At 42.6% G+C, this 12,385-nt stretch overlaps 1 protein-coding gene across 1 annotated transcript in view; it reads left to right on the forward strand.

The window, feature by feature from the left end:
• Nucleotides 1-12,385, forward strand: part of ADAM12 (ADAM metallopeptidase domain 12) — a 676,627-nt gene that overhangs the window by 641,227 nt on the left and 23,015 nt on the right. The window contains exon 22 of the mRNA XM_044298620.1: nucleotides 355-531. Within this exon, the coding sequence (XP_044154555.1) occupies nucleotides 355-531 (177 nt within the window). The remainder of the gene's footprint in view (nucleotides 1-354; nucleotides 532-12,385) is intronic.

Raw genomic sequence — 12,385 nt, forward strand, 5'->3', positions numbered from 1 at the left:
CATTTGATCTTTTACTCCATTGACTTGTAACTTGTCTGCATTTTCACAGCTCTAAGGGTACGTCTACACAGCGATTTTGGCCATGTAAGCTGTCGCGTGAGCAAAGATCGCAGTGTAGAGGGGATGCCATAGGAATGAATGGGGTCGCAGCGCAACTGGCACATTTGCTGCGGCTGCAACACTACTGGATTCTATGCTATTCGCATGTCACGTTGAGTTGCGCTGCGAGCCCATTCATTCCTATGGCATCCCCGTTACACTGCGATCTTTGGAACCGCCTTCTTATTATGCACCTCTTGTACGATCTTTGTACGAAGGACAACACTTTTCCATCAATGACTTTGTCATCTGCAGAACCGAAAACTTCACAGACCACATTGTTATCCACCGGTGGACATTAGTTATCCAATAGGAATACTTGAATCCCCTGAGAGCAATGTCCACCAGAAACCACAATGTCCACCTTATCCCATCCAGAAAAATGTGACTGCTCGACCCCTTCCAGCAAAACCATCTCTCCGAAACATGCAGGTATGTATGTGGCACCTCAAAATGTGGCGTATAGCAAGTTGCAGGACTTGTGTGCACTGTCCCCTCTCATGTGCTCTTACTGCCTTTATTACATACATATGCCACCCTTCATTGCCCAGAGTAATACACATTAGGTATGCCAGTTGGCGGAGCAGAGCTCCCAGCCGCGGGAGCGCATGATAAACAGGTCCACTAAGAGCAGCCACAGGCAGGATAGGATACCCTTGTGGAGTGGTGGAAACGAAGAACAGAGCCAGGCATGGAATGAATGGTGGCTAGGTTTGAGCGAATCGTCCTTCAGATCATAGATCCAAAGTCGAGTCGTTAAAATACTTCCATTTTAAGGCTGTTTCCGTACAGCATTAAAATGTATTGGCTCCATGGCGCCAAAGTTCCTCTCGCCTGAAGTTGATGAGGCTTGGGTGAATTCCTATAGTGTTCCTATCTGCGTATTTAAAAACAATTTAAAATAGGAATCTGAAGTAAGCTTTGGTACCAAGGTACCAGCCAGTACCAAAGCCCACTTCGGATTGCTATTTTAAATTGTTTTCAAATACACAGATAGGAATCCAGTAGGAATTCAAAGAAGTCTCACGCAACTTCGGGTAAAACGAACTTTGGCTCCACGGAGCCAATGCATTTTAATGCTGTACGGAAACAGCATTAAAATGGAAGTATTTGAACAAATCAACTTGGAATCTATGATCCAAAGGTCGATTCGCTCAAGCCTACTGGTGGCACCTGCATGGGGAGAGAGACTCTAGGAATAAACTGCAGCCCTAAGGGGTTAAACAAAGAGAAGGAGCATGGCTACTCTCCTCAAGCAGGTAAATCAGGTGGCTGCAGTCAATGTATGTTCCATGGACTGTCTCCATTGCTTACATAGCCCATACAAGCAGAGCTGGGGTAATGCATAAAGTGTTAAAGTTTTATGTGCCACAACTTACCGTGACTGTGTCACCAATTTATTTAATATTTTTTGCAAATTAAAACTAGATCCTAATACATATTCTTTTTTTCTAATCTGTTTTTATTTTATGTAGTTTTTTTGTATACTATTGTCTGTACATTATTATGGGGACGGCCATCTTGCCTGAACTGCATTGACGGCATTTAGAGATTTACTTTACAGCAGCTACATAGACCATAGGAACCTGTAGACTGGAGATTTACTTATATGGGAAAGTTTTCTACATATGTTCTGTGATCTTGGCATGAGTCATTGTGCAGGGAGGGGGAGGAGGTGAGCTGTCCCATAACTTCTATTGAAATGTGGACCGTGTGTTTAATATATAAATATATACTGTGTTTATATATATATATATATATATATATATATATGAACCTGTAAACTGGAGCTGTTCATTGACTCGCATGGGAAAGTTTTCTACATATGCTCTGTGATCTTTGCATGGGTCATTGTGCAGGGAGGGGGAGAAGGTGAGCTGTACTGTAACTTATAATAAAACATGGGTCATGTGTTACTTATATATAGGAACCTGTAGACTGGAGATGTTCATTGACTCATATGGGACAGATTTCTACATATGCTCTGTGATCTTTGCATGGGTCATTGTGCAGGGAGGGAGAGAAGGTGAGCTGTCCCATAACATTTATTGAAATGTAGGTGATATTCTCCATACTGTTTTTGATGATGGAAAAGTGATCTCTACAGAACAGGATTTCTTTGCCTATTATGAGGCTTAGTGTCCAGAGTAAAAACTGCAGAATTTTCTTAAAATATGCAAAATTTGAAACAACATCCCCCCCCCCCCCCCCAAAATCCTCAAACTTTGTGAGGAAATTTATCATTCCTCACATGCAAATTTTCTGGAGTAAAAGAAAAAGTTTAATATATTGGGGGGAGGGGGGAATTTAACAAAAACTGGATTTAAATAATAGATCATTTTCTGATGATCATCTATATCTATGGCCTTTTAGGGCATTTTCTTTTGTAAAGTGGCTCCAGGGCGACCATTATAAAGTAAAAATATGGTAACTTGACACCGTAGCTCTATGGAAAACTTATAATTGGTTCCAAAGCATCCAAAACGTCATACCAAAATAAGAACTAAAGATTACAGAAAATAAACAAGTCCTTACATATGACAGGGAGAGAGATCAGCTGGAAGCTGGAAATCACTTTCTATACTAGGAGCTTATTTAGGGTACAATCTCACTCAAATTTTGGTTCATGTGGCACCTTAAAGGGCTTTTCCAGTTTGCATCAACATCCCGTAAAATAATCCTTTATGGAGGTGGCTGAAATTTTGTAATGTATATATATATTTTTTTACCTTTTATTGCTCCTATCTCCAGTTCTGAAACACGGACGTCTACAGATGGGCGTCTCTGGTTTGGGTGGTATGAGCTAATTTGCATCCTTTTTTCTCCATGGAGCATTGCCTGAAAGATAATTCCTAATATACCACTGTCTCTTCAGTAGGGTCAGGTATCAGAATCCTGCGCTTGTCTGTCACCTGAACAGAGCACCACAATTTCAGAGCATGCACAGTAGAGTTCTTCTCTCCTGGGCAAGAACGAGATGTTGTACAGCGCATGCGCCGAAATTGTGGCACAGGGCCCGCCCTCAGTGCACATAAAATCTCATTAGAATAATAGAATGCAGTATCGGATTACCATAAGGGCTCATGCACACGACCGCATGTATTTTGCGGTCCACAAAAAATACGGGTGACGTCCGCGTGCATTCCGTATTTTGCGGAATGGAACAGCTGGCCCCTAATAGAACATCACTATCCTTGTCCGTAATGCGTACAATAATAGGACAGTCATTATTTTTGCGGAACAGACATACGGAAACGGATAGCACACGTAGTAGCTTCTGTTTTTTTTGCGAACCCATTGAAATGAATGGTTCTGCATACGGTCCACAAAAAATAAATGGAACGGACACGGAAAGAAAATACGTTCGTGTGCATGAGGCCTAACTATGGTATGTTTTAATAGTCTCTTTAAGCCCTACCAGCCACTATTGATCGGTTTGCTATAGACAAACCTGCTGACAGGCTCCCTTTAAGAAGGAACGCCATAAGCTGTATAACAATACACACACAACTAGATAAACTACCAATAGATTCTAGGGCAAAAAAACAAAACAAAGCAGTTTTGACATTTGTAGAGCGAGAAGAAAGAGCTCGACTTTTACTTGTATATTTTAGCAATTCTAAAGTTCTACGTTAGTGCAAACCACACAGATTTTGTCCAAACTTGTCTTCATTTATCAATGGGACAAAAACACGGAAATCTCTGCATTAAAGAGTAAAACGACGGTTCATTTATCTCAATAATCAGGCCTACAGGCAGGAAGAATGATCATAACTTATTTATGAGGTGTCAACATCTTCCCGCTGCAGCATAAAGAGACAAGAACCTGATGTTCAGGAGCAGAACCTGCCGAGCGCCTGAGAAGTTTAGTTTACTGTAAGGGTAGGTTAACACTCCGCCTAACCGATCCAGCAAAGAACAGCCTGCTGGAGTTCACCGGATTCGTCCTAGCTGAATATTGCTGTTCACTGCCCGACTCCTTGGACGAGAATGGGATAAGGTAGAGATCCGGCCCCTTTCCGGCATAATTGATGACTTTCGGTAAGACGGCAACGTTTTTTGTCTGGTTGAAAGATGGCTTTTCATCAAAAAGTGGCTGGATTCCGTCATAGGGGTCTGGCAGTGAACGGCAGTATCCGGTGAACTCTAGCAGGCTGTTCTCTAACAAAACAGTTAATGGAGGAGTGAACCTACCCTTAGAGCTTACGCACACGGCGCGTACTAGGTGTCATTACAACTCTCGAGTTGTACAGAGCCATAAAATAATGCCCACAGACTTCTATGGGTCGTACCTAACCATAGGGATGCTATAGGAAATATAGTATCCGAGCCCCATATAGTAAAATGGTCATTTGAGGACATCCTCTACGTCTGGAGGAAAGAAGGTTTCTCCATCAACATAGAAGAGGGTTCTTTACGGTAAGAGCAGTGAGACTATGGAACTCTCTGCCTGAGGAGGTGGTGATGGTGAGTTCACTAAAAGAGTCCAAGAGGGGCCTGGATGTATTTCTGGAGTGTAATAATATTACAGGCTATAGTTAGTAGATTTCTGAAGAAGGGGCGTTGATCCAGTGAGTTATTATTGCCTGAGAAGGAATTTTTTGTCCTCTAAAATGAGGAAAATTGGCTTCTACCTCACAGGGTCTTTTGTCTTCATCTGGATCAACTTTGCAGGACTGCAGGATAAATTGGATGGACAGATGTCTTTTTCCAGCCTTACAGACTATGGGGGTCGTTTATTAAGACCAGCGTATTAGACCTATATCCCAAACGTATGAAGAGGTGCGGGCCTGAGTGATATACAGCACAATACTGCTCAGGCCAGTGATTGGCTGCTGCAGTCACATCCAGTATACATCACCACTGCAGTCAGGTAAACAAAGCCTGGCAGAATTGTAGCGTCAGCGCTTACTTCTTTTATTATTTAATACTTTCCCTGCATTTGACCTTTTTGATTTATTCAGACAACCCCTGTAAATCTGTTCCATCTCCCTTTCCACAGTAATTGTAAATAGTATTTTTTATAATAGTTTATTTTACTGCTACTCAGCGATCGAACAGAACATGAAATTGTAAATGTTTAAGATGCCTTACCCTGGGGGTAACCATGAAACACATGTGGTGCTCGTGTATATACATTATATATGGGCGTTTAGCTTTACAGTTTCCAAGAACACTGGGAGACGTTCCATATGAGGCACACCGCAGTCATAAAATATAACTGGGACGGGAAAGAGCTGGCTGCACCAGGCCGAGCGAAAAAATGCAATGCGGAGATATATTAGTAGGTGCTCCTGGAGCTGCAGCCGAGCATCAGCGCTTCTCCAGGTTGCTTGGTGTCCGTAATACGTCTCGTTAAATATCTAATGATGGCGGAAAATGACATATTTTACTGACACGACTTGCCTAGAAAAATGTTAGGGTATCCTTAAAGTTGTCCAGGATTTTTATATTGATGGCCTGTCCTAGGGATAGGCCATCAATATCTGAACGCCGAGGGTCTCACACCCCGCACTCCCACTGATCAGCTGTTTCAGGTCCGAGAACTCTGAAGGTGTAGTGGACGGAGCTGCAGTAACCAGTTGGTATAAGCAGGGATGCTCAACCTACGGCCCTCCAGCTGTTGCAAAACGACAACTCCCATGATGCCTTAATAGCTGTAGGCTGTCCAGACATGCCAGGAGTTGTAGTTTTGCAACAACTGGAGGGCCGCAGGTTGGGCATTCCTAGTATAGAGTTAGACAGAAGTGTCTATTCCTGCACCACCCTTTATCATCAGCCTGACCCCCTGTGATAAATCTGGTGCAGGTCTAGACAGCCGGTCTAAATTTTCATTATCTACAGGCTTAGGAAATCTGTCCCACGATGACTTGCCATAGGTTTCCATAACTAGCACAGGCATGCAACTACTCCACCAAGAAAAGTGCTTACGACAAAGTACAATAAAAGGACAACTGCTGCATGGAGGAATATTCTATTTCATTGCCTAGCATCACGAGAATAGGCCATTTTTTTTTTTACTTTTTGACCAGTATTCTCTTAAAGCTTAAAAGCTATGGACCACTTTGGGGTATTTTTTTTATGATTGCATTTTACTCATTGTGGGCAAAAAAAAAATCATTTTTTCAATTGGTCTTTATTTAAAATCTTCAACCGTTTTTGAGATAGAGGGGTAAGAACATCAGTCTGTTTACAGAGTATCACTTCTCAGTCCCGTCACCTGACAGCTCATGTGAAGCCTGATCTCCTGATCTCATAAACACTCATTCAAGCCATATTCTCATGGGTTTCGCTATGATTAGTGTTTATGAGGTCAGAAGTAGGGAGGAGCGAATCGACTTCGGATGAAACATCCGAAGTCGATTCGCATAAAACTTAGTTTCAATACTGTACGGAGCGAGCGCTCCGCAAATTATTAGAATGTATTGGCTCAGATGAGCCAAAGTTATTACTTTGTGAAGTCTAATAACTTCATAAATTTATTTCTACTGTAAAAAAAACATTTCCCGAACTCGGGTTCGGTTCCGAATGGTACCTTGGAATCAAACCCGAGTTCGGGATATGTTTTTTTACAGTAGAAATCATGGTAACATAGTACATAAGGCCGAAAAAAAAACATCTGTCCATCCAGTTTGGCCTGTTATCCTGAAGGTTGATCCAGAGGAAGGCAAAAAAACCCTGTGAGGTAGAAGCCAATTTTCCCCACTTTAGGGGAATAAAAAATTCCTTCCCGACTCCAATCAGGCATCAGAATAACTCCCTGGATCAACGACCCCTCTCTAGTAGCTATAGCCTGTAATATTATTACACTCCAGAAATACATCCAGGCCCCTCTTGAATTCCTTTATTGTACTCACCATCACCACCTCCTCAGGCAGAGAGTTCCATAGTCTCACTGCTCTTACCGTAAAGAATCCTCTTCTATGTTTGTGTAGAAACCTTCTTTCCTCCAGACGCAGAGGATGTCCCCTCGTCACAGTCACAGTCCTGGGGATAAATAGATGATGGGAGAGATCTCTGTACTGACCCCTGATATATTTATACATATTAATTAGATCTCCCCTCAGTTGTCTTTTTTCTAAAGTGAATAACCCTAATGTTGATAATCTTTCAGGGTACTGTAGTTGCCCCGTTCCAGTTATTACTTTAGTTGCCCTCCTCTGGACCCTCTCCAGCTCTGCTATGTCTGCCTTGTTCACTGGAGCCCAGAACTGTACACAGTACTCCATGTTTGGTCTGACTAATGATTTGTAAAGTGGTAGGACTATGTTCTCATCCTGGGCATCTATGCCCCTTTAGATGCAACCCATTATCTTATTGGCCTTGGCAGCAGCTGCCTGACACTGGTTTTTGCAGCTTGGTTTGATGTTTATTAAAATTCCTAGATCCTTTTCCATGTCAGTATTACCCAGTGTTTTACCATTAAGTATGTACGGGTGACTTGCATTATTCCTACCCATGTGCATAACCTTACATTTGTCAGTGTTAAACCTCATCTGCCACTTCTCTGCCCAAGCCTCCAATCTATCCAGATCGCTCTGTAGTAGTATACTGTCCTCTTCTGTGTCAATTACTTTACACAGTTTAGTGTCATCTGCGAAAATTTTTATTTTACTATGCAAGCCTTCTACAAGATCATTAATAAATATATTGAAGAGAATAGGGCCCAATACTGACCCCTGAGGTACCCCACTAGTGACAGTGACCCAATCTGAGTATGTACCGTTAATAACCACCCTCTGTTTTCTATCACTGAGCCAGTTACTTACCCACATACAGATGTTTTCTCCCAGTCCGAGCATTCTCATTTTATATACTAACCTTTTATGTGGTACAGTGTCAAATGCTTTGGAGAAGTCCAGATATACGACATCCATTGATTCGCCGCTGTCAAGTCTAGAACTTACCTCCTCATAGAAACTGATTAAATCTATTTGACATGACCGATCCCTCACGAAAACATGCTGATATGGCGTTATTTGCTTATTTCCGTTAAGATGCTCTAACATAGCATCTCTCAGAAAACCTTCAAACAGTTTACCCACAACAGATGCTAAGCTTACCGGCCTATAGTTTCCAGGCTCTGTTTTTGGACCCTTTTTGAATATTGGCACCACATTTGCTATGCGCCAATCCTGTGGGACACTCCCTGTCAGTATAGAGTCCGCAAATATCAGAAATAAGGGTCTGGCTATGACATTACTTCCCTTAGGATACGGGTGTGTATGCCATCCGGTCCTGGTGATTTGTCTATTTTAATCTTTTTAAGTCGCTGTTGTACTTCTTCCTGGGTCAGACAGGACACTTTTAATGGGGAATTTATTTCAACATTCGGCATGTCATCTGACAGTTTATTTTCCTCAGTGAATACATTTGAGAAAAAAGATATTTAACAGCTTTGCTTTCTCCTCGTCGCTCTCTGCGACTCCCCCCTCATTACTCTTTAAAGGGCCAACACCTTCAGATTTATACTTTTTAACATTTATATAATTGAAGAACATTTTAGGGTTAGTTTTACTCTCTTTGGCAATTAATCTCTCGGTCTCTCGTTTGGCCGCTTTTATTCGTTTTTTACATGTTAAATTTTTTTCCTTATAGTTTTTCAGTGCTTCCGTGCTACCCTCCTGTTTTAGTGATTTATATGCTTTCTTTTTGTCATTTATTGCTTTCTTTACAGTTCTGTTTATCCACATTGGTTTCTTTTTGTTCCTTAACCCTTTATTCCTAGAAGGTATGCAGCTCTCACAATGAGATTTTAGGATGCTTTTAAAGATATCCCATTTTGTGGCTTTATTTTTATGTTTTTAAGGACTTTGTCCCAGTTAGTTAGGCCTATGGCCTCTCTTAGTTGACTAAATTTAGCTTTTTTGAAGTTTGGTATTTTTGTTCCTCCCTGTAGAAACGCTCTTTTGAATGATAATTGGAAGGGTATTACTTTATGGTCACTATTTCCCAGGTGTCCCCCAACCTGCACGTCTGTTGTTCTGTCAGGTCTATTGGTTAATACTAAGTCCAGAATGGCCGTCCCTCTAGTCGGGTCCTGAACCAGTTGGGAGAGGTAATTGTCTTTGGTTATTGCCAAGAACCTGTTTCCTTTATGAGATGTACAGCTTTCAGTTTCCCAGTCTATATCTGGGTAGTTGAAGTCCCCCATAATAACCACCTCATTATGATCTGTCGCCTCGTCTATCTCGTTTAGTAGTAGATTTTCTGTGGACTCTGGTATATTAGGTGGTTTATAATAAACTCCTATTTATTATTGTTTTTGCCTCCATGTATTTCTACCCACAGTGACTCCACATGTTCATGTCCCTCACTTATGTCTTCCCATCCTAAATCAATTTATGAAGTTTGCAAAGTAATAACTTCGGCTCATCGGAGCCAATACATTGTAATACTGCTCCGTACACTTTATGCGAATCAACTTTGGATGTTTCATCCGAAGTCGATTCGCTCATCCCCAGTCAGGAGGTCAGAGATAAGGCTTCACATGAGCAAATAATAACAACAGCTGAACATTAAACTGAAAAAAACCCAGATTTTTAGCCCAACATGAGCAAAATGCAATCATAAAAAAATTGCACAAAGGTGTCCATCGCCTGTAAAGCAGTATTAGAGGTTCCGTTAAATGCAAGCATAGAAATAGCAGAATAAACATAGCGTTTACATTTGCATTTCTAATGAATGAGACGTCACATACGGTGTCCCAGGCTCCGTGTGATGTACAGTAATTCCTTGCACAGTACAATTTACCACCCAAGGTTGGCTCCTGGTAGGAGTCCATTTGCTGCTAAGTACCTGCAATCAGAGCAGTTCTCCCCGGGCAGTGTGTGGCTCGCTTGCCAAGTGGCACGCTTCCCATCGGTGGAGCTTTTACAAACAGACTGACGTTTTATTTTCTGTCATGTTCTGAGACTTCTCAAGTATGTAATACATCCTTTTTATGTATCTAATATTCTGTCTCCAAACAATTACAGATAAGCCAAATATGTTTGTACAGTCTTATCGTGCAGGAAGCCAGTGATTACACTGTTTATGACAATAGCTCAAGCGGACAAAGTGAATGGGAAAACATCGCTGGAAAAGGAGAATAATGGAAATAAGAGCCTGGAAACAGCGCAATCCTTCATTTCAATGACCGCTTTTCTCAAAAACGCCTGATCAAAAGACAGCATCTCATGTAATAGTCCTAGCGGTGAATTAGGATATGCTCTGAAGGAACTCAATGCTGCACATGTACGAACAGTCATGTATATCAGCAATGTTAAATCAGTTTCTGGCAGCCGCTTACCCCATAAGCCTACATAAGAGATTAGAATATTTAAATGGAGTCTGTCACCTGGAAATTCACTGTTAAACCAGGCACAGTGCGGCGGCGATGGGGGAAGGATGGGACCAGTGCTGAAATCCTTCTCTATCTGATGTGAAAACACTGCATTTTCATACAGCCACCACTAGGGAGAGCTGAGTGTGCAGTGGCCAGGTACGGGTGGATAATAGTCTGTATTTGTCGTGACGCCGATTGCAGCGTGCGCAGGGTACTACCCCAGGGCCCCTCCAAGGTGTTATAACGCACGTCCCAGGTTAGGAATGCCAGAGTGGTGTAATGGCCTATAATGTCTCTGTAGTGTTGTGGTAGTTGTGTCACGGTGTCTCCTACCTGGGTACTGACGGACTCCTGGCTCACTTGCAATAAATTTAAGTGTAGCGATAGTAGGAGTAATAGAGGAAGTTTGCAGAATAAATGATGTCCAGACCTTTAGATGAAGTTCAAACGTTGCTTTACTTGAAATAACTTGCATCCAAGCAGTATACAGCGTTGCTCTCTTGGTCCCAGCAGGTTTTGGCAATGATTGGCAGGAATGAGTACTTCTGCTTTAAATGTGACTTCTGCTGTGTGGGGACAGACTAGCTGAGGAGGAATTGGCTTCTACTAGGCACTGGACTTATCTCACAGATGGATTCTCAGGGGATGCTTTCTTCCTGGAACTCGAGTTTGGCTGTAGTTTCTGCTTCTTCATCCAGCAGAGCTGAAGGTGCTCTAGCTGGGTATATGGCCAAGTCTCAGCCGAGACTAGGTCCTTGCTGTCTTCCCTATGCAGGGGAACTCCATACACACACACCCTACCCCTAGCAGGGGTTGGGCTACACTCCTCTCTAACTTCCTTCTCCACCCATGCTGCAGGATGTGGGTCCAGCCCACCTCTCCACAGAGGGGGAGCTAAGTTGGAGTAATCCATTCCAGCCCCTTTCACACGGGCGAGTATTCCGCGCGGATGCGATGCGGCCGGTGAACGCATTGCACCTCCACTGAATCCTGACCCATTAATTTCTATGGGGCTGTGCACATGAGCGTTGTTTTTCACGCATCACTTGTGCGTTGCGTGAAAATCGCAGCATGCTCCTCTTTGTGCGTTTTCCACGCAACGCAGGCCCCCTAGAAATGAATGGGGTTGCGTGAAAATCGCAAGCATCCGCAAACAAGTGCGGATGCGGTGCGATTTTCACGCACGGTTGCTAGGAGACGATCGGGATGGAGACCCGATCATTATTATTTTCCCTTATAACATGGTTATAAGGGAAAATAATAGCATTCTGAATACAGAATGCATAGTAAAATAGAGCTGGAGGGGTTAAAAAAATATATATAATAATTTAACTCACCTTAATCCACTTGATCGTGCAGCCGGCATCTCCTTCTGTCTTCATGTTAGCTGTGTGCAGTAACAGGACCTGTGGTGACGTCACTCCGGTCATCACATGGTCCATCACATGATCCATCACCATGGTAAAAGATCATGTGATGGATCATGTGATGACCGGAGTGACGTCACCACAGGTCCTGTTCCTGCACACAGCAAAGAAAGAAGACAGAAGAGATGCCGACTGCGCGATCAAGTGGATTAAGGTGAGTTAAAGTATTTTTTTATTTTTTTTTAACCCCTCCAGCGCTATTTTACTATGCATTCTGTATTCAGAATGCTATTATTTTCCCTTATAACCATGTTATAAGGGAAAATAATACAATCTACAGAACACCGATCCCAAGCCCGAACTTCTGTGAAGAAGCTCGGGTTTGGGTACCAAAGATGCACGATTTTTCTCACGCGAGTGCAAAACGCATTACAATGTTTTGCACTCGCGCGGAAAAATTGTGCGTGTTCCCGCAACGCACCCGCGAATTTTCCCACAACGCCCGTGTGAAAGAGGTCTAAACTGTAACTTTTACCTGCCAATGGGTTGCTGCCACCTACTGGTAACCAGGCAAATTACATGAACAATTGCA

Source organism: Bufo gargarizans, chromosome 6, assembly GCF_014858855.1.
Source record: "Bufo gargarizans isolate SCDJY-AF-19 chromosome 6, ASM1485885v1, whole genome shotgun sequence".
Classification (NCBI taxonomy): Eukaryota; Metazoa; Chordata; class Amphibia; order Anura; family Bufonidae; genus Bufo; species Bufo gargarizans.